The following is an 18,384-nucleotide window of genomic DNA, read 5'->3' as shown; positions in this document are numbered from 1 at the left end:
TATTTATATTTGAACTCTCTATAACCAACTACTTCTGATGTCTTCAAAGTATCTTTTATCACCCTTCCAATCCCCTCTATGGCCGCTGGTTGTTACAGCTATTTTTTTTTTTTTTTTTTGCAACTTGCTTTGCAATCAGTTTATATTTTGCTAACTATCATTCATTTCACCTAAATTTTCTAAGTTTTAATACCATGCACTGTCCATTCTCTACAGTCTGCTCTCTGTTCTCTTTTAACCCTTATCAGCTACCAACCCAAGAGTCTCACCTTGGCAAGATCCCTACAGCTTCTCTGTTGCCAAAGCCAACAGACATTTTCTGTACCTTTCCAAATCTGTCAACGGTATATGCCAATCCTGAATCTCCTCAACCATCCAGCCAGATCTCTAAGCCCATCCCACTGTTGAGAATCACTGCATTGAGAAAGACCAGAGATGAATTTGATGGGCCTGGAAAAAGGCTGAGAAATGATTTCTTACACTCCCCTTGTGTGCTACATCTGCTCATAAGCTCTGTCAGCATCGTCCAGGATGACGGCAGCCAGGCCTCTCTTTCTAGCCCAGACCTGGCCCTGGGCCTCCCAGCTCTCTCCCTACTACAAAGCCCCACCCTGCTCACTTATCTCTAAAAGTCAGCTCTAATTCAGGATGTCACCCATTCAACCAAAAAAACACCCACCCTGGCTTCTGTGTTAGGCCTTGGGAATTCACTGGAACACAAGACAATTTTCTTGCCAAACTGGCTCCTTTCCTTGTACCATAAGCTACCCCACCCTCCTCGTCTTAGCAGCACCACTGTCCACCAGTTAAACAAGTCAGAAATCTGTAATAACCCAGACTTTCATCACTCCCTCATGCCGAACTCCTGTTCACTTTCCCAAGCTGCTCTTCCATCATCTCCCAAGGCCCTTCACTGATCCCCCCCACCTCCTTCCCACAACAGGTGCCCAAAGTCTCTAGTCTAATGCCAACTCTAACCCCACCAGTTCCCCACGTAAAAACCCTGCTGCCTGTAGGGGCATGCCCAGGTCCCTCAGCCCAGCCCTGGTGAGCCTGTGTCCATCCCCTCCGCCAGGAACACTTGCACCACAAACTTCTCCCTGTTTGCTGTCTGAACCTAACCTGGCCATTGGCCCTTATGCATACACAGGCCCCATTTCCCACAGCTTGCTACTTCTTAAGGTCTGGCTCTGATGCTACCACCTGCCAGGCAGAGTCCCCGTTTCCCATCCCTCTGTAGTGTGGCTGACTGCTCTGGGCTGAAAACGTGTCTATATTCCTGCCCCTGGCAGCTCCTCATGGGCAGGCAGGGGTGAGTCAGCCCACAGGATGGTGGGAGGGCACTGGTGGCCACTCACCCTGCGGTTCCGGTTGTGATCCATGGTCTTGAGGTGCTTCTGAATGATCCCAAACTGCATGGGAATGAAGAGGTCACAGGCTGCACAGTGGGCTGCCTCTACCTTCTTCACAAAATGTTCCATGGCAATTTCTGTAGAGGGGAGAAGGAGGGAGTCGCCACTGGTCCCAGACACCTAAGAAAGACCCAGGAGTTGGGGGAAAATGCCAGACCAGCTCCTCACCTCGCCCTGCCATTTCCACGTGGGCCTGAGGCTGTTCTCACTGACCCTCCCTGGGGGAACAGAGGGGTGTTGCGACCCTACTCTGAGAACCAGAGGAGGGAAGGCTGAGGTCCTGCCTGGTAGTGCTGGGATGGAACCTCCTCACCTTGTGTCAGATCTTGGTCTCTGTAGATCTGCTGGATCAGACCATCAAGGTCCTCCACGGTTTTCCTGAGCTCCTCTGTCTTCTTCGTCTTGTTGGTAACATATTCCTGCCAGATACACCAAGGAGATACCAAGCTTTGTGTGGGCCACTCTTTATGTCTGCAGGGTAACAGCAGCTGTCCAACCACTCCAAGGCTCACCTGCAGAAAGTCAGCCGTCTGCTTGGGGAGCTTGGTGCCTACGTACTTAAAGTGCTCCTTGTGAAACTTGCTGTCAAGGTGGCTAGCCATCTCATCCTCGTAAAAGGTTCGGTATTTGCAGAGAGAACACACAAACTGGATCCTGCCATAGGAGGGAAACGCAGAGCTGAGACCCAGAGGGTTCCGGAGAAGAGTGCTGCTGCCTCACCCAACCCAGCCGCGAGCCCTGAAACAGGCCTTGCTCATGGGCCTCTGAGGTGTGGTCCCAGCAGGGGGACAGGCTAGGACCAGTGGGGTTGGGAGTGCAAAGGGACAGAACATCTGCAGGCTGCAGTTACTGCAACGGAGGGGACAGGGCAGGAGCTCTTCCTTCCCACAGGCAGGAGGCTGAAGCCTGAGGCAGCAGCTGCTGCTGCAACAGGCAAGGAGTCGCTGGAAGGTTGCTGGAGGGCCTCTCTACCAAGGCTGGGCAGGAGCCTGTGCACTTGGCCCAGCTGGGGAGCAGAAGGAAGGATGCCCTGGCATGAGCCAGGTGGCCCTGAGGTGCAGAGTGGAGTACACAGTCCTGAGGCAGGGCCCAAAAAGGTGCTGCATCTTCCTTGTGGGGGCTGAGGGACTCAAAGACCCAGCCCATCCTCTGCTCAGAATGCTTGGGGGTAGTGTCGGGAGGGATGGGAGGCAAGCAGGCCTGGGCACCTTCTGCCTCATCTTCCTCTTCTGAGAAGAGACCAGTCTGAGCTGGAAGGAGGGCGCCCGCCCGGCCTGCCAGAGGGCAGCCTGGAGTCACCTGAGCGAGGTGCTCTGTCTGGGCCGCGTGTCCACAGCAGAAGCCCGGGGTCTGGGGCCTGGGCCGGAGCAGGCCGCCGTGGCAAGGGGCGGAAGAGGCCAGCCGCCACCGAGGCCTCGGGGCAGGTCCCTACCTCTGCCGGACGTCCTTATCTGGGCCACGGGGTCAGCTTTGTCTGGAGAGCCCAGGGGCCGGGCGCCGGCGAGGCTGAGGAAGGTCCAGCAAGAGCAAGAGTCTGAGGCGGAGGAGGAGGAGGCAAGCGCCAGTGCGGGAGCCCTGAGGGCAGACAGACCCGACCAAGGGGCGTGAAGGGCTCAGCCGCAGACAGGCCCGGCCTGAGAGGGCCGGCGGGCCGGGCAGAGGGCAGGCCCGAGGCTGCCACAGCCCACAGGTGCTGCCGTCTCTCCTGAGCACAGTGACGGCCTCTTGGCAGCTAGCTGGGGTGGCGCAGGCGCCTTGGACCTTGAGTCTCTGCCGAGCTGGCCCCCTCCCGCAGGGGCATCAGGCCCCCAGTGCACCTCGGGGCTCATGTGCCGAGTGACCTAGCGCCGGAGCTTCTGGGCAACGGTGCTGAGCAGTGTCAGATATCAGGCCAAAGTCACTAGCGGTCGCCAGGCGGCCGCACAGGGGCAGGGGATGAATCAGGCCTTGGGAGCTGGGCCTGGCAGAAAGCAGGGTCCATGCACGGCCGAGCAGGTGGTGGCTCCCAAGGGAGGCCAGAGGGCGGTGAGGCAGCAGAGCTATGGCCCTGCTCTCCTGTAGGCAGCCCCAGAGCGAGGCAGAGGCAAAGGGGTGGAGGGAAGCCGGTTACCTTTCCACCATGCGGTCTCGCTGCCGCTTTTTCTGCTTGTCCAGGCTCTTTTTGCCTGCCTGCAACTTGCGTTTGGCCTGGCCACTCTCATCCTGGGCGCTCAGGACCCCTATGGGAACAGAAGGGCATGGTTACCAGTCTGTGGCCTCTGGCTGGATATCCACTGTCTACTCCAGGGGGTCCATTCTGAAAGCAGCTGCTCGAGCAAGGCCTCTGGCTGCGAGCAGGGCTGGGAGCCCTGGGATGGGTGGGGAGTTGACCCCACCACGTTCCAGGACATCCACACTCTGCAGAGTGAGCCACAGGGAAGCTGGAAGGTAAAGAGAGGCTGTCTCAGTGGGGATACTGGCAAAAGTTCAGAGGACCCAGGTGGCAGAATGCAGGAAGGCCTCAGGTGGGGCCTGAGTGCAGCCCCCAAGGGTAAAGGCCCCAAAGCTCACACGGCCCTGCCCACCCACACTGGGTACCGCGGCAACAGTAGGCTGAGGCTGGATTTAGGTTAGGTACCTGCTGACGCTCATCACTCGAATAGGGAGACACGGACACCCAACAGGGGCTGTAGAGGTGCTAAGGGAAAGGACACGCAAACCAGAGCCGTAAAAACTGCACCAAGGGTCCCAGCTTGGACACCAGCCACTGAGGACTCGGAACTGCACGTTACGAAGGGCCTGAGGGCAGGGGCTGTGCCTGGGGTTCCCCCACACTTTTGCTTGCTCCCCCCACCTGAAGGCAAAACCAGTGTACTGTCTGAGATCAGGGCCAGAGTGGGAACCAGGCAGAGGAAGAGAGGTTACTCCCTACCAGCACATAGTCAGCCACACAGGGACGATCCAAGTTGGACATATTTCTGCCAAAACCCTGCCCTCGGCTGGACCCCTCCCACCACAAGCATCTGGAAAAGCCACCCCAGTACCCAGGCCACTCAGAAGACTCACCCTTCTCTGCATCCTCTTTGCCATCTTCCTTCCCCTCCTCTTTTCCCTCTTCGTCTTCTCCTTCCTAGGACACAATTTCAGATAGTCAATGTTAAAGGCTGTGCAGTTGCTCCTAACAGCTGTTAAGTGACAAGGCCCTGTACCAGGCCAGGCATAGAGCCAGGCGCCTCATGTCCTCCCAACAGGCCTCGCACAGAGGGCTCACTCGGCCATTTTCTGAAAAGGAAATCCAGCCTCTGGTTAGGCGTCCTGCCAACAGCCTGTGCTCTCTACCAGACCTCCACTTCCTCGTGCTAATCACGCCTGCACGCAGAGATAACTCAGGCTGGCCTGTGGTTCTTCTGAGAGGCCTGCTCTGTGGCACAGGGACTCAAGCAGCCCACTGTTCGCAGGCCTCACCCACAGAGAGGGTGCAGGGCTGGGGCCACTTACTGCTCTGGAGCCCTTCTCCACAGCCTCAGCGCCTTCAGGGCCCTCTGCAGCTTCCCCCTCTGTGCCTTCGTCTGAAAGGTAAGAGGAGCAAGCTCAGCGCAGGAGTCCCATGGGGCAGAGGGCAAGGGTCATGGGCCCAGCACCCAAGCTCACCGTTGTCCGAATCACTGTTATCGGAGCAGTCCGTCCGGGTGGCTTTGCTGTCTGGCTCATCAGGACTGCCGCATTGCTTTCTCTTCTTTTTCTTGGTCTGGGTCAGAAAGGAGGAGCCGGGTCAGGGTAAACAGCTTCAGGCCCTTCACTTTCTCAGTCACAGACCAGGAGGGCCCCCTGTCACTCACCCGGAAGTCAGCCGTGGTCCAGGTCTTCCAGGTCCGCCTCATCTGCTTCATGCCATTGCCAAACCCAAAGCCAAAACGGGAGCCACCTGGGAAGGTGCCCCCGCCACGCATGCCCTGGAACATGCCGTACTCAGGGATGATGTTCTGGGAGAAGAGGGAGGGCAGCCGGGAGGCACCAGGCATGCACTGGCCCCGGGCCCCCATGGGGTCTTCCCACATGCGCCCATAGCCCGAGGCCATCGGCCGGCCACTCCGGGAGTCCCGGGCCCAGCCCTGAGCCCGTGGGCCAAAATTGTCGCTGCCACGCATGCGGAACTGGTCGCGGTAGGCATCGTACTGGCCCTCATAGGCCATTTCCATATCAGGGTCAAGCTCTCCGTAGTCATAGCCCGACCGGTATAAGTCACGCTCGCTCAGGACGGCCCTCGAGTCACAGGCCTCGTAGGAATCATACCTGCAGAGGCAGATGACAAGCATCAAGGGGGCCTCGGGTCCCCTCACCCTTCTGCTCCTGCCTTCCAGCAAACCTGCCCGTTCTGGGGACAGAAGACCCACTCCAGCACTACCCCAGCCCATCACAGAGGACCAACATTCAGAAATGCCAACTTAAAAGGCTTCTCGGGGCAGACTTCTAGAAGTTGGCAGGTGCCCTCAGCTCACATCCCCAAGCCTGCATATGACCATGCACCAGCTTTCAGACCCTAAGAGGACTGACTGCTAGGGTAGAGTAGGTCTCAGGAGAAGAGCGGGCCCACAGGAAATGTGTGTGTCTGTGCAGTCACAATGCCCACGGCTGCTCCTCGAGGGGCAGAGCCATGCGCCCCAGCATCCGCAATGCATGGGCAATCCAGCGCATCAGTGTTTTGTCCACCGGGGCTGGTAACATCCAAAGGAAACCCCCAAACTCCCTCACCACCGAAAACAAAGAGGAATACAGGACATCTGCTGGTAAAGACACTGCAACCTTGCCCAATGACAAGAACAGAACTCTTATGAGCTCGTATCATCCCTGGAGCCCAGGACAGGGCATCACAGCCTACACAGCAAGTGGGAAGGCAAGCCAGGCGTTCTGACTGTGGAATCAGAGACAGCTGTTCTAACCTCGGCTGCAGCCCACAGGCCCAGACCCCACACGTCTCTTTGCCAAAGCCTGGTAGTTCAGAAGCACCAGCAGCATGAAAGAGGAGGCCAGGGCGACCCAATTGCCACTCTGTCTCTGAACCCTGCTTTCCAGCTTTAGGTTGCTGTAAGACGGTACACAGGCAGCTGGCACCAGCAGCAGTGTCAGCCCCCCCACAACTGCCCGCCATCGGGCAGCCTCAGATCCAACACCATGACTATCAGGCACAAGGAGAGGGGATGTGCTGGGCCTCCCCCAACACTTTTTGCTTGCTAGAGAGCCCATGCAAGCAAAAATCTCCTTGGCACCCTCTGCCCCCTAGTATTCCTGGAGCCTCACTTGGCCCTAGCAGTGTCTGGGCAGGCCCCTCCTTACTCTCGGCTCTCTCCCATCTGTCAACTGAAGCCATTAGGCCACTTCACTCCATCCCGTGGTAGAAATCCATGTGCCCTTCTCACTGAAACCTCTCACTAGGGCACAAAACTCCTGGCCAAGCACCAGATCAGACAAGGACAAATCCGAAGGCAGATCTGAGTGGAGGCCCAGCTCCTGCGTGCCTCTGGGCAAGAGGTACGACCTGCGGGCACTTCACTTTCCTCATCTACAAAATGAGGCCATCAACAGCTCCCTACAGGGGCACTTCTGAGGCTCAACAGCTACACATTTATAAGGCACCAAAGGGTGGCCAGGACATGCCCCCATCTTTCCTGTGCCTTATGTGGGATGGCCCAGCTTGCGGTGCTCAGCTCAAGGGCTCACCCCATCCTTTATACACAACCCAAACGGTCCTGCCCTAACAGAGTGCAGGGTGCAAAGTATTGCAAGGACTTCAAATGGCTGTCTCCAGAAGGAAGAGTCATTCGACAATGCCCTGAGAAGAGCCACTCAGAGGTCACAGTGAAACCAGCCCAGAGTGGGCTTGCTTGGCCCTCTACAAGCTGGAAAAGAGGCTCACCACCAGGCAATGGGTGAGGATGGAGGGAGGACGGGACACAAGCCAGAGAAGGAACGTGAAACAGACCCTACACAGTCTCTGGGAAGCCCCAGTAGCACAGCAAAGAAGGAGAAAGCAGACAGATATAACAGGAAGTTCAGAAAAAGGAGACTGCCAGGGGGCTGTGGGTGACCCTGCAAAGCCTCTGCCCCTAGGCTGGTGCCCACTCACCTTTCTCCACCTGAGCCGTACACGCCTCCTTGTATCATGTCTGTCTCCAAATGCGGCACCATATCTAAGCGTTGGTTAATTCTGGACAAAACGGAATCAGCACTGGCACTACCCATGGCACTAGGGTTTGCATTTGTGTCAGAGTTAGGCATTTCCCAAGAGTTTGAAGTGGCCATACCATACCCATAGTTGGTGGTGTTATCCTGGCCATAGCCATAGCCATAACCATAGTTCTCGTAGCCTGCAATGATGGAGACAGAAAGACAGACAGACAAGATGGAGGGGGCGAGGAGAGACAGACACACACAGAGACAAGGACACCTTTGGTCACAGAGACAAGCCTGGATCTTAGCCACCCAAGGCTGGATTGGCCCAGCCTTCTGGGAAGGAACAGCCAGCCCCAGGGCACTTCGAACCCCCAAAGGCAAGCCCCATCCCGAAACCTTGGTTAAGCTGCACAGTGGCAGAAAAGACTCAACCAGTCCAATCCCAAGGGAGAGAAGAGTGATCACAGGAATAATACTTGCCTCTGTTTGTCCCAGAGTTCCAAGTTCCATATCCTACAAAAAAGTAAAAGGGCAATTATATCTATAATTGCTTACAGTATAATGAGTCTAATTCCGGCATAAAAACAATGATTCCTAGAACCTGAGCGGAGGCTGAACCTCCCCTAACTGAGAAGCCTTGAGCTTGAGAGCACTATCTAACTGACCTAGGCCACATGGTGCCCTGGTGCCCGATCTTTCGTGCCTCTGACCATCTGCTATTTAAGGAACCTACCCCCTCAACACTCTTAGGGAAGGAATTTGGCTCCTATATGGCTGCCGTAATAAGTCAGAATTGGAAGACTACTCTGGCCCTTGGCTAAGCACCAATAAGAGGAAGAGGTAAGCAGTTCCGGTGCTTTACACTGATTCCACGCCGTAAAAGCAGCTCAGCAAAGAGCTCATATCCACTCCAAAATCCTGTCAGTCAGATCACCCGACAAAGCCATCTGGAGCAGAGAAACTGACCACCCTAGTCCTTCAAATGTCTGCCTTAACAGGGAGAACCATCAAGCCCTTGAATTGTGTGAGTGCGCTGCACGGGAACACATAAGCAGAGGGAAAGACAAGACACCACCCTTGAGAAGAGCTGATGAAAATACAATTTGGATTATAAACTAAACGTACTTTGAATTTTATTATAGCACATAAGAAAAACTCTTTCCTTCGAAAACATAAAGCCACTGAAAACTGACCAAGTGCAGACCCAAGGGCAATCTCTGAGTCGAGCACACACAATTCTCTCCCAAGGAAGTGTATGAGAACAGGTGACCACTTCCCCAGTGTCTCTGGTGGGACCTCAGAGTTGTCTCCTATTCCACAGCGTCTACCCTGTAGACAGGCAGGTCATGCTTGTCCCAGAACAGAGAACCAAACCTCAGCGAGACGGCAGTGTGACGAACAACAGAATCCAGCCACAGGAAAGCAAGAGTGCAAACACTGAGATGAATCAGAGTGAACATGCGTGGGTGCAAGCTGAAATCCTATACTCAGGTTTCCCCTCGATCTACTGCACAAACCAATAGGGAGACACTGGAAACCAGCAAGGACCTGGAGATGAAACTAATGAACCGTGGACATGCTAGAGCTCACAAAGCAAAAATCCTCTACAGCTGGGGAAACCAAAGCAGGAGCTTCTCATTCGTTTGTTCATTCAACGATTACCATGCTCAGAGCACACAGAACAGAGGCGAGCAGTCCCAGGCACTCCTCAGGTCCAGAGCACTGTGTGGTAAAGCAGACCCTAAGTAATTAGAGAGCAGCAAGGGACAGCATGTGGAGATCATGCAAGGAGTGAGTGGTGAATGAGGCATTCAAACGGGCAAGAAGAGTGGCTGGCACAGCCACACAAGGAAAAATGCACACTTAGTCCCAGCAGCTAAAAGGGTCTGGCCACGTGGCTGTCTGCAACCAGGACACTGGACACTGGCTATTCAAAAAGAGACAGGACTGGGAGACAAAGGCAGCCCATCGGGGCTATGCCTGAGTCCCGAATACGGTGTCCCTACCCAACTCCAGGTTTCCACTACCGAGGACTTGCCAGAACAGCAGAGAGGCACAAGGAAAGGAACAAAATATGTGCAAGATTTGTGTGCAAAACCTACAAAACACTAAAAAAAAAAAATCAGACATAAACAAATAAAGTGACATACTGTGTTTGCATACTGGAAGGCTTAATACTGTTAAGATTTCAATTCCCACAAACTATAGATTCAAGACCATTCCACTCCAAATCTCAGGAGGAATTTTTATAGAAATTGACAAACTGATTCTAAAGTTTATAGGTACAAGCAAAGAAACAAGAATATCCAAGTCAATTTTGGAAAAAGAATAAACCTAGAGGACTCATTCACAAATTTCAAGACTGACTATAGTGATCAAGACAACAAGGTAGTTGAGGAAAATTAAAACATGCAAATCAATGAAACAGAATTAGAATCCAGATACAGACCCACACATATACATTCAATTAATTTTCAACAAAGGTAAAGAAGAATCTTGACCTATATTGTATACTTGGTAGAAATACTTACTCAAAATGGATCACAAAATAAATGTAAAACCTAAGACTATTAAGTGCTTAAAAGAAAATCTTTGTGACCCTGGTTTAAGTATAAATTTCCCAGATACAATTGGGAGGACTTCCCTGGTGATCCAGTGGTTGAGAATCTGCCTTCTAAAGCAGGGGACATGTGTTCAAACCCTGGTCAGGCAACTAAGCTCAAGTCACAAGTAGAGAGGCCCATGTGCTGCAATTACTGAGTCCGTGCGCTCTAGAGCCTGTGTTCTACAAGAGAAACATCTTGCAACTAGAGAAGCTCCTGCACTGCAACGAAGAGTCGGTGCAAATGATAAAAAAAAAAAAAAAAAAGATTGGGATTTTCCTGGCAGTCCAGTGGTTAAGACTCAAGTTCAATCCCTGGTCAGAGAATTAAGATTCCACATGCCACACAGCACAGCTGCAAGATTTTTAAAACAAACAAGAATAAAAGACTGATGAACTGAACTTCACCAAAAATGAAGGATTTGTGTTCTTCAAAAGACACTATCAAGAGAACAAATAGACAAGCCCCAGCCTGGGAGAAAATATTTGCAAATGGCACATCTTGTAAAATGCTTTGGACCAGAATATATAAACCTGAGGGAAAATGGTTCAAAAAAGATGTGCAATTTGGGATTATGTCTAATGAAAAGGGTTGAGGTAGGGAGGGCAGGACAGAGAAGCCATGCAAACAAAGTTTCTCTTCCTTATGAATTATTTGATACCTCCTTACTCATTTTCAGAACATTTTCTTAAGTCTTCCTCTCCCCTGGGACAATCTGACAATCCTTCAGGGAATTTTACTTATTTCCACTTAATCAGTGACTCCTGAGAGAATGTGACTATAGACTCAGTCTTTACCTAGACCTTGGCAGTAAAACCAATTACCCATCTCAATAACCAAGGCAAAACCCTTTGAAGAAAGCTCCTTCATGACAGAGAACTAGGGTCATGGTCACAAATCACTGAGAAACAGCTTTACTGGCAGTTCTGGGTTGCTGAGAGACACCAACAGAGTATCTATGGATCCTTCTGAATTAGAGATTCAGTGTGTCTGTCCACAGTTGAGAAATCAATGAGAAACTTTCTCTCAACCCTGTGTGTGAGGAGCCTGCCGGCCTGACTGTGTCTCTAAAAGCCATCTAGATTCAGACAGGCAGCCTCGCCTATACTAGAATCTCATGCACTACCCTGGGGTTAAGTTAATGGCTCGGTTTCTGCTCACACCAATCCTTTGGACTTTGGCCACTCTCCTCCCCAAACCCTCCCTCGAGGGGATTTATGGAACCTACATCTTTGTCACAGGCCACAAGTACTTCTAACAGTTTGTCAAAGGGTCAAAGGAACCAATCATATACAGCCAAGAACTCCAGCTTGCTCAATAACAGACACCTTTCCCATAATTGCCCCCAAAGGGCAATCCTAACCCCTCTCTATCTATTCTAAGAGCCCACCATACCATTTCACACAAGTTTGCATTTGGAAAAGACGGTGTGACAGCAATGTTAAAGGCTACTAATAAACCAGTGGATTGCTCTGCCACTAGAAAGCAGAGCACGCACCCTCCAGTTCCCAGGGGCCCACACTTACCATAATCACAGGTGGGCTGGGCGCTTGTGTCTGAGTACGTTGACTGCAAAGTGGTTTCAGATCCCTGGACAAAGCCTAAATATATGTACAGTGTGGTTAATTTCTCCAAACAAGCCACATGAAAATGATCTAAGACTACCCTTCAATGGAGACTGCCTGGCAGACCCTCCCCTCACTGGAAAGCCACCAAACTTTGGGTTTATGAACACCTCCAGAAGATATCAACCAAAGGAAAGGCAGGCTATGTTTAACTTGTTATGTCAGAAGATTGGATAAACATTTTTAAACCTTTAAGCCAGTATCCTGTATTGATAAATGGGTACCCAAATTATTCAGGTAAATGAAGAAAACGTTTACATCAAATCACTGAAAGGTGAGCTCCAACTCAAAAAACAAAGGGGGTTAATTCTGAACAATGTTAAGGTAAATAATACCTATTCCATTCCCCCAAATCTAAAGCTTATGTACTTTTTTCATTTTCCCATAAAAAAAAAAAGTGTATTACAATTACCTCTTAAATGTAATTACTTGGGGTTAGCATGTTTACATGGAACAAGTATTATAGATTATACATATAATGTCCTATCTTCTCAAATCTTATACTATTTCTCAACTTCTAATGAATTAGTACCAAGTAAGGAAAATCTGAACTTCTACCAGAAACTACTGGTCTCAAATGCTGATTATCTTTTAATCTACACTTTTAAAATATTTCTGTAAAATATTTTTTAAGTGATTTGCCCTTAGCACTGAAATTATGACAGACACCATAAGAGGCAACATTTGCCCGTTCCCATCAAGAGCCAACTCATGACCTAAAAATTAAAGCCAGCACCTCCAGTAGCTTGCTCACAATAAAAGCATACACCAAGTGCCTTTCCCTGAGCAGGCATTCAAGTATTTGTTGCCACTCTTTCTAGTTCACTTCTTTTTTCTTTTTTTTTCTAGTTCATTTCTTAAGACAACAGCAGCAAATATGACAGCAACAACAGCCAACACTGAACAAGTGTTTTTCCCGCAGGATGCTAAGAGGTTCATCTGCATTATTTCGCTTCATCCTCACCACAGCCAACAAAAGGGACAGGGCCAAGATCCCTTACCCTGTCAATTCCAAAGTCCAAAAAGGTCTGAAAACCAAGTGTTTTCCTCAAATGTGGTGTCAACATGCATTTTAGGCAAAACTGACCCAGGAGGACATTCTTTATCTTTCTTCATTTAATTACAAGGTGCTGCCCCAGACCCCACTGCAGGTGTCGTGGAACGTCCTTTTAAGCTAGAATTCCAAAACACACCCAGCTCCAAGGGTTTCAAATAAAGATCAGTGGATCCACACTTTACTTCCCAGAGGAGGGAACTGAGACTGGGCACTGGGGAATGAGATAGCTGGTGACAGAAGTATATAAATCCAACATTTTCTACATTCCCTAATTAAAGAGGGTACACTGGAATGGATTTCCTCCAGGGACCCAGGACCTTCCTGAGATGCCTAAATTGTAACCCTGATAATAACTGTACACAAGAAACATTGAAAGTAATCTAAAGAAGGTTCACCTGTGGGGAAGGCTCCCAGTTTAAGTACCACCTTACACTGGCCTTTTCCACTGCTTGCTCAAGCAGCTTTAGGAAACCTGTTTGTTCAGCAATAGTGCCACTGGCAAAACAACTCCAGACTTTAGGTAACGTGGTCTGAATGTACTGCAGCTGCAACTAACCTACCACAAACTAACAGGAATACATACTGGAACACAGTATTAAAGCTACAGAGCAAAAGATCTATGTATATTGAGGGGAGAGGGCCCTGATTCTTCCTTGAGAAAAAGGAAAGATAATCCATCAATCCATCAGACCTTCAGAGTTCAAAGGCAAACTCAGCTCTAGTTCCGTCCTCTCTACATTAATATTCTGTGCCACAACACTGCCCCCAGGGCAGGACCTTCTTTAGCCAGTTATGGTCCAATTGTGAACCAATTCTTATCTGGCTGAGTATTGATCTTGTCTTGGTTCAGCTTGATTTTTCAGCTTGATTTCAGAGAGGTTGGTATCTTTTTTTGCTCAAAAACACATCTTTTCCTATGTTTTTTAGAACGGGATTCTTTGAAGAAATAATATTAAATGACCAAAAACTGGAAGACAACAGGAAAGAGGTTAGGTTGCCGCCAACCTCTACTATCCAGAGAAAATCAGCCTCCAAGATGGCCTCCAATGATTCTTGCCTTCTGACATCATGTTGTCTCTTCCCAAATAGAGGGAGGCAGTTTAATCAAAAAGATATTATAGAAATGACCCAGTGCAACTTCTGAGGCTTCCACCTCATTCTCTCTCAGATTACTCACTCTTACTATAAAACAGCATATAGTACTCTAGCAGGCCTGTGGAGAGCTCCAGATAGTATAGAAATCAATAGCCAGCATCAACCTGTCAGGCACATTAGTTTGAGTCACCTTCAGCCCAAGTTCAGCCTTCAGATGATTAACGTCCCAACTAACATCTAAAATGTAACCTTATGAGAAATCCCAAGCCAGAGCCATCCAGGTAAACCACCTGTGCATTCCTAACACAGAGAAAATATATGAGATGATGAATGTTTCTATAAAAAGACCGGTGGCATTTCAGACTTTTGTTTAAAGATCTGATTCTGGATTTTTGTCCTGTATTTCTACTGCTCCTATCTTCCTCCTCTTAGTGGTAGAGACAGAACCTTCTTTCTCAAGTATACATTAAAAAAATTAGGTTAAAAAATTAGATAAATTATCAAAAAGATACATTTTAAATCACCTTCTACCGTTACTAATAATGGTAACATTTGCTTTAAGGCCTCCAGAAATTCTCCTTAAAGGCAAAGAGAGTTGTCTAAAATGTGACATAAAATGCCTGACATTCATTCATTCATTTATTTATTTACGACAGCACCTCCTGACACGTGGGTGTCTTAGTTCCACCACCAGGAACTGAACCTGTGCCCCTGCAGTGGAATCTTAACCACTGGATTGCCAGGGAAGTCCCTCTGACTCTAGTGGTCTGCTTCTTAAAAGGCAAAGTCACACATTATAAAGCGACTGTGGTTTTCAGTTGGTTAAGATCAAGGGAAAACTAATCATAACCTCATTAGCTTGGCTACCTCACTGCCAACCCAAACACAGAATTATAGCCTACAAGATATGGAGCTGAAATTCAAACTTGACCATCTGTAACCTCTATACATCAGTTTCCTTCTCTATAAAATTAAATGGATCATTATTAAGCTACCCTACAGCACCCAACCAGTCATCCCCTGGTTTCTTCAGCAGTCCTGTCCCTAATAACCACAGAACTGTCTTCCAGTTCTTGATAAGATTTGGTGAAAAGGATCAGTTTTCAATTCCAGATATGTCAGTATCAATCCGACTGACTTCCCTGGTGAATCAGAAAAGGTACACAAAGGCTAGTGCAGGGTTGCTCAACCTTGGCACTGCTGATGTTTGAGGCCAGATAATTCTTTATGGTGGGGCCACCTTGTGCACTATAGCATGTTTTAGCAGCACTCCTGGCCTCTACCCACTAGCTGGACAGGTAGCAACTCCCACCCCAAGAAGTGACAACCAAATACCACGCTTCAAACTTTGCCAATGTCCCCTGGAGGGCAAACTTGCCTGTGGTTGAGAACCACTGGGCTAAGGGATGGTTGCTTAAAAAAACTGGAGTTCTTGCCAAGCTCCTGACCTGGAGAAGGGAGGGCTAACACTACCTTCTCCTCTAAGGCCAATATACAGCTGCCTATGGAGCAGCCCCAGAGGCTCAGATTCCACTCTCAGTCCTAAACATTCCAAGTAGAATGCAGCTTACCCAGCAACCACACAAGCTCAAGCCTGTAAAAACCCATTAACAAGGGAAGCTCTTGGCTGAGAAGTCTCATCAGTTATTCCGAAAGCAATCCCAGACCAGCCTTTGAATTCATTCAGGGATGATTTGTAATCACCCAGGCATATCCTACGGCTCCCTCCCTTAGCTCAAGACCCACTGATCACCTCGGGCTGATCGCTTAACAGGCCAGGCAGCTCCTGTCACTAGGTCTTTATATCGACGGCCCCCTTGGCCAGATATCCCTAACTCCCACTTTCCATTCAGGTCTCTACTCAAATGCTCAATGCTCTCCAGAGGTCCCCAACCACCCCACGTAATAGAACAAGGTCCTCAGGGTACTGACTACTCCACAACACATACTACGTTCGTTTCCCGATTATGATCTGCCCTCCTCTATAAAACACTTGAGGAATTCCCGTCAGTATATCAGTGTCTATTCAACCCCCGACGCCACGATGAATTTGACAGTTGTGGAATGAGTTAACACGGAAGCCAGCCATTCTTCACAAGGCTCAGTCCCTAAGGACGCGAGGTTCCCCACTCGGCCCAAACGCTTCATTTATTTATTCACCCACCCACACACACACCCCCCGCGGCGGGGGGCTGACGCCTCTCCCACCCTGGGGCAGATAAAGGCGAGGGGGTGGGGCGGCCAACCGCGGTATTTGCAGGGAAACTGCGCGGGGAACAATTGCGACTGCAGCCGAGTCCGCAGATCGACCTGAAGGGCCGAGGCCTGAGAAAGGGCGACCTGAGGCGACGAGGGCCCAAGGGGCCGGGCCAGGAACGGAGGCGAGAACTCGGGTGCCGAGACCAAGGCCCACCGACACAGGCGACAGAAGCCAAAACTTCGGGCGGTTGGGAGCCGGGACTCAAGGTGGCCAGCACAGAGAACTGAGACGCCGAGGCGTGAGGGGCACGATACTGAAGCGACGGGCTCCCGGCGCCATTTTGTGACCGCAGAGAGGGCAGTGTCCAAGCCCCGGGAGAGGCACGGACGAGCCCGGCGCGGCTCCGGCACATCCCTATCCCTCTGCACCCAGAGCCCGACCCCCCTCCTCACCAACCCTGCCGGGCCCACCTGTGTAGCTCATGGCAGCAGCGAAAACTGCACCCGAACAGTCTGGCAGCTACTCCACGCGTGGGACGCCGCCGCGTTAGCGGAGACAATCCCCCGAGCCCCTTCTACACACAACTAAGCCCCGCCTCTCGACAGCATTGGCTCGCGCCGGACCCAGGCTTCACGCCGGTTGGATAGCCTTGCTGTCCATCTCGGAGCCTCCTTAGGCCCGTGGCTGAGGGTTCTGCCAATCTCACGAGAGCCCCGCCCTAATCCCGCCTCCCGTTATTTTGAGACCATGCTGATTGGCTTAGAGGAAACTGCCCGGAGGTGGACTCCCGCAGAGTTCGAAGGGGCGGAGCTGTTCACTACGGAAAGACCTGAGGCCCAAGCGCGGCCAGGCGGGAAAGGCCTGTGCCCTGGAGGCCCGCCAGAGGGAGCTGGGTCTACAGGGCAGGGCACTCCTCCAGTCCCGGCTTTGCCGCGGGGGTGTTGTGCCAATCTACACTCTCCTAACTTCCCTGGCCTTCAGCTCCAAAGCGAACAAGGTAAAGCCATGTTGGAATGAAAATTACAGCTAAGTGCCAAACAAGATACTGGGCACAGTTTCAAATATGTGAAATAACATATGTGAAGAATTCAGTCCGGTGCCGGGTGACCTAAAGAAATGTTACATTTTGTTATCCACCGTTACATAAAGATAACAGATATACAGCATGTTTATATCATTATATGTAATAAATATATTCGTATTATTTCAAATGCTCCATTGTATCTGTGAGGAAGTTGGTTTTTCTTTTTAAAAACTCCCATTTAAAAAGATAAGAAAACTATTCATGAGACAAGTGCTCGGGCCTGGTGCACTGGGAAGACCCAGAGGGATCGGGTGGAGAGGGAGGTGGGAGGGGGGATCGGGATGGGGAATACATGTAAATCCATGGCTGATTCATGTCAATGTACGACAAAAACCACTACAATATTGTAAAGTAATTAGCCTCCAACTAATAAAAATAAATGAAAAAAAAAAGCAAAAAATAAAAAATAAAAAGATAAGAAAACTGAAGCTTGACATTCATGACTTCCTCAGGGTCCTTGACACTTGAGTGTTAAAGCTGAAACTACCTGCTCTAAACCCTTCTCAGTTTGTTCTGGACTTCAGAGATCCTATAGTAAGAAGTGCAGCCAGGCTCCAGCAATGTATCCTCAGCAGCCTCTTTGGATGTGTCCACTGTCAAGAGTCATCTCATAGCTGCTAAGAGACAACTTGAGGGAGCTGCAGACACTGAAAATTGTGCTTAATGTGTTTGTTTGTGACAATTCATCAAGCTGGGTGACTTGTACTTTTTTGTTTGTTTTAAAGTATGCCACTACTGACTTTTTGATATTAATCTCTCATTTCCATGGCACTTTTTAAAGTCTGTATCCTTCAGAGAAATAAGCTGAAACATTAAGAGATTAATTGGTCTGATGATCGTTAATTCAGATGGAGGAGAGCAGCACATGGAGGGGCTGTAGCTGAAGAGACTGGTCATGAGTTTACAGCTGATGAGTAGGTCAGTTCATTTTACTATTCCACTTTTCTGTGCTTAGAATTCTCCATGAAAGGTTTTAGCAACTCCTCCAAACCTGGGCCTATGCAAAACTTGGCTGCCACGTGGGCCAAAGTTCACAATGCATTGAAAAGCTCCATATGTGAAGTACATGAAGTTCTGCCCAGTGTGCACTCCAGTGTGGGGCTCATTTCAATGTCACCCTCAGGGATGCCTGCCTGCCCTCCAAACTAAGGCATGGCC

The 18,384-nt window shown here is 50.1% G+C and overlaps 1 protein-coding gene across 6 annotated transcripts in view; it reads right to left on the bottom strand.

Moving 5' to 3' along the window:
• Positions 1-16,744, bottom strand: part of AKAP8L (A-kinase anchoring protein 8 like) — a 30,677-nt gene extending 13,933 nt beyond the window's left edge. The window contains exons 1-13 of one of the 6 annotated variants that reach the window (XR_006342596.1): positions 16,613-16,744; positions 11,692-11,766; positions 8,043-8,075; positions 7,516-7,756; positions 5,231-5,684; positions 5,043-5,139; positions 4,890-4,960; positions 4,458-4,521; positions 3,523-3,631; positions 1,925-2,066; positions 1,726-1,831; positions 1,581-1,630; positions 1,359-1,489 (exon numbers count right to left, since the gene is read on the bottom strand). Coding sequence is in view for 3 of the 6 variants with exons in the window: in XM_043911160.1 (XP_043767095.1) it covers positions 1,359-1,489; positions 1,726-1,831; positions 1,925-2,066; positions 3,523-3,631; positions 4,458-4,521; positions 4,890-4,960; positions 5,043-5,139; positions 5,231-5,684; positions 7,516-7,756; positions 8,043-8,075; positions 11,692-11,766; positions 16,613-16,625 (1,536 nt within the window). In the remaining 3 variants the exon portion in view is untranslated. Of the gene's footprint in view, positions 1-1,358; positions 1,533-1,580; positions 1,631-1,725; positions 1,832-1,924; positions 2,067-3,522; positions 3,632-4,457; positions 4,522-4,889; positions 4,961-5,042; positions 5,140-5,230; positions 5,685-7,515; positions 7,757-8,042; positions 8,076-11,691; positions 11,767-16,612 lie in introns of all 6 variants that reach the window. The other 5 variants (XM_043911161.1, XR_006342595.1, XR_006342594.1 and 2 more) reach the window with 5 other exon arrangements.
• Positions 16,745-18,384: the final 1,640 nt, after the last annotated feature.

This window comes from Cervus elaphus, chromosome 9 (genome assembly GCF_910594005.1).
Source record: "Cervus elaphus chromosome 9, mCerEla1.1, whole genome shotgun sequence".
In the NCBI taxonomy this organism is placed as follows: Eukaryota; Metazoa; Chordata; class Mammalia; order Artiodactyla; family Cervidae; genus Cervus; species Cervus elaphus.
This window is presented reverse-complemented; position numbering and strand designations above follow the sequence as displayed.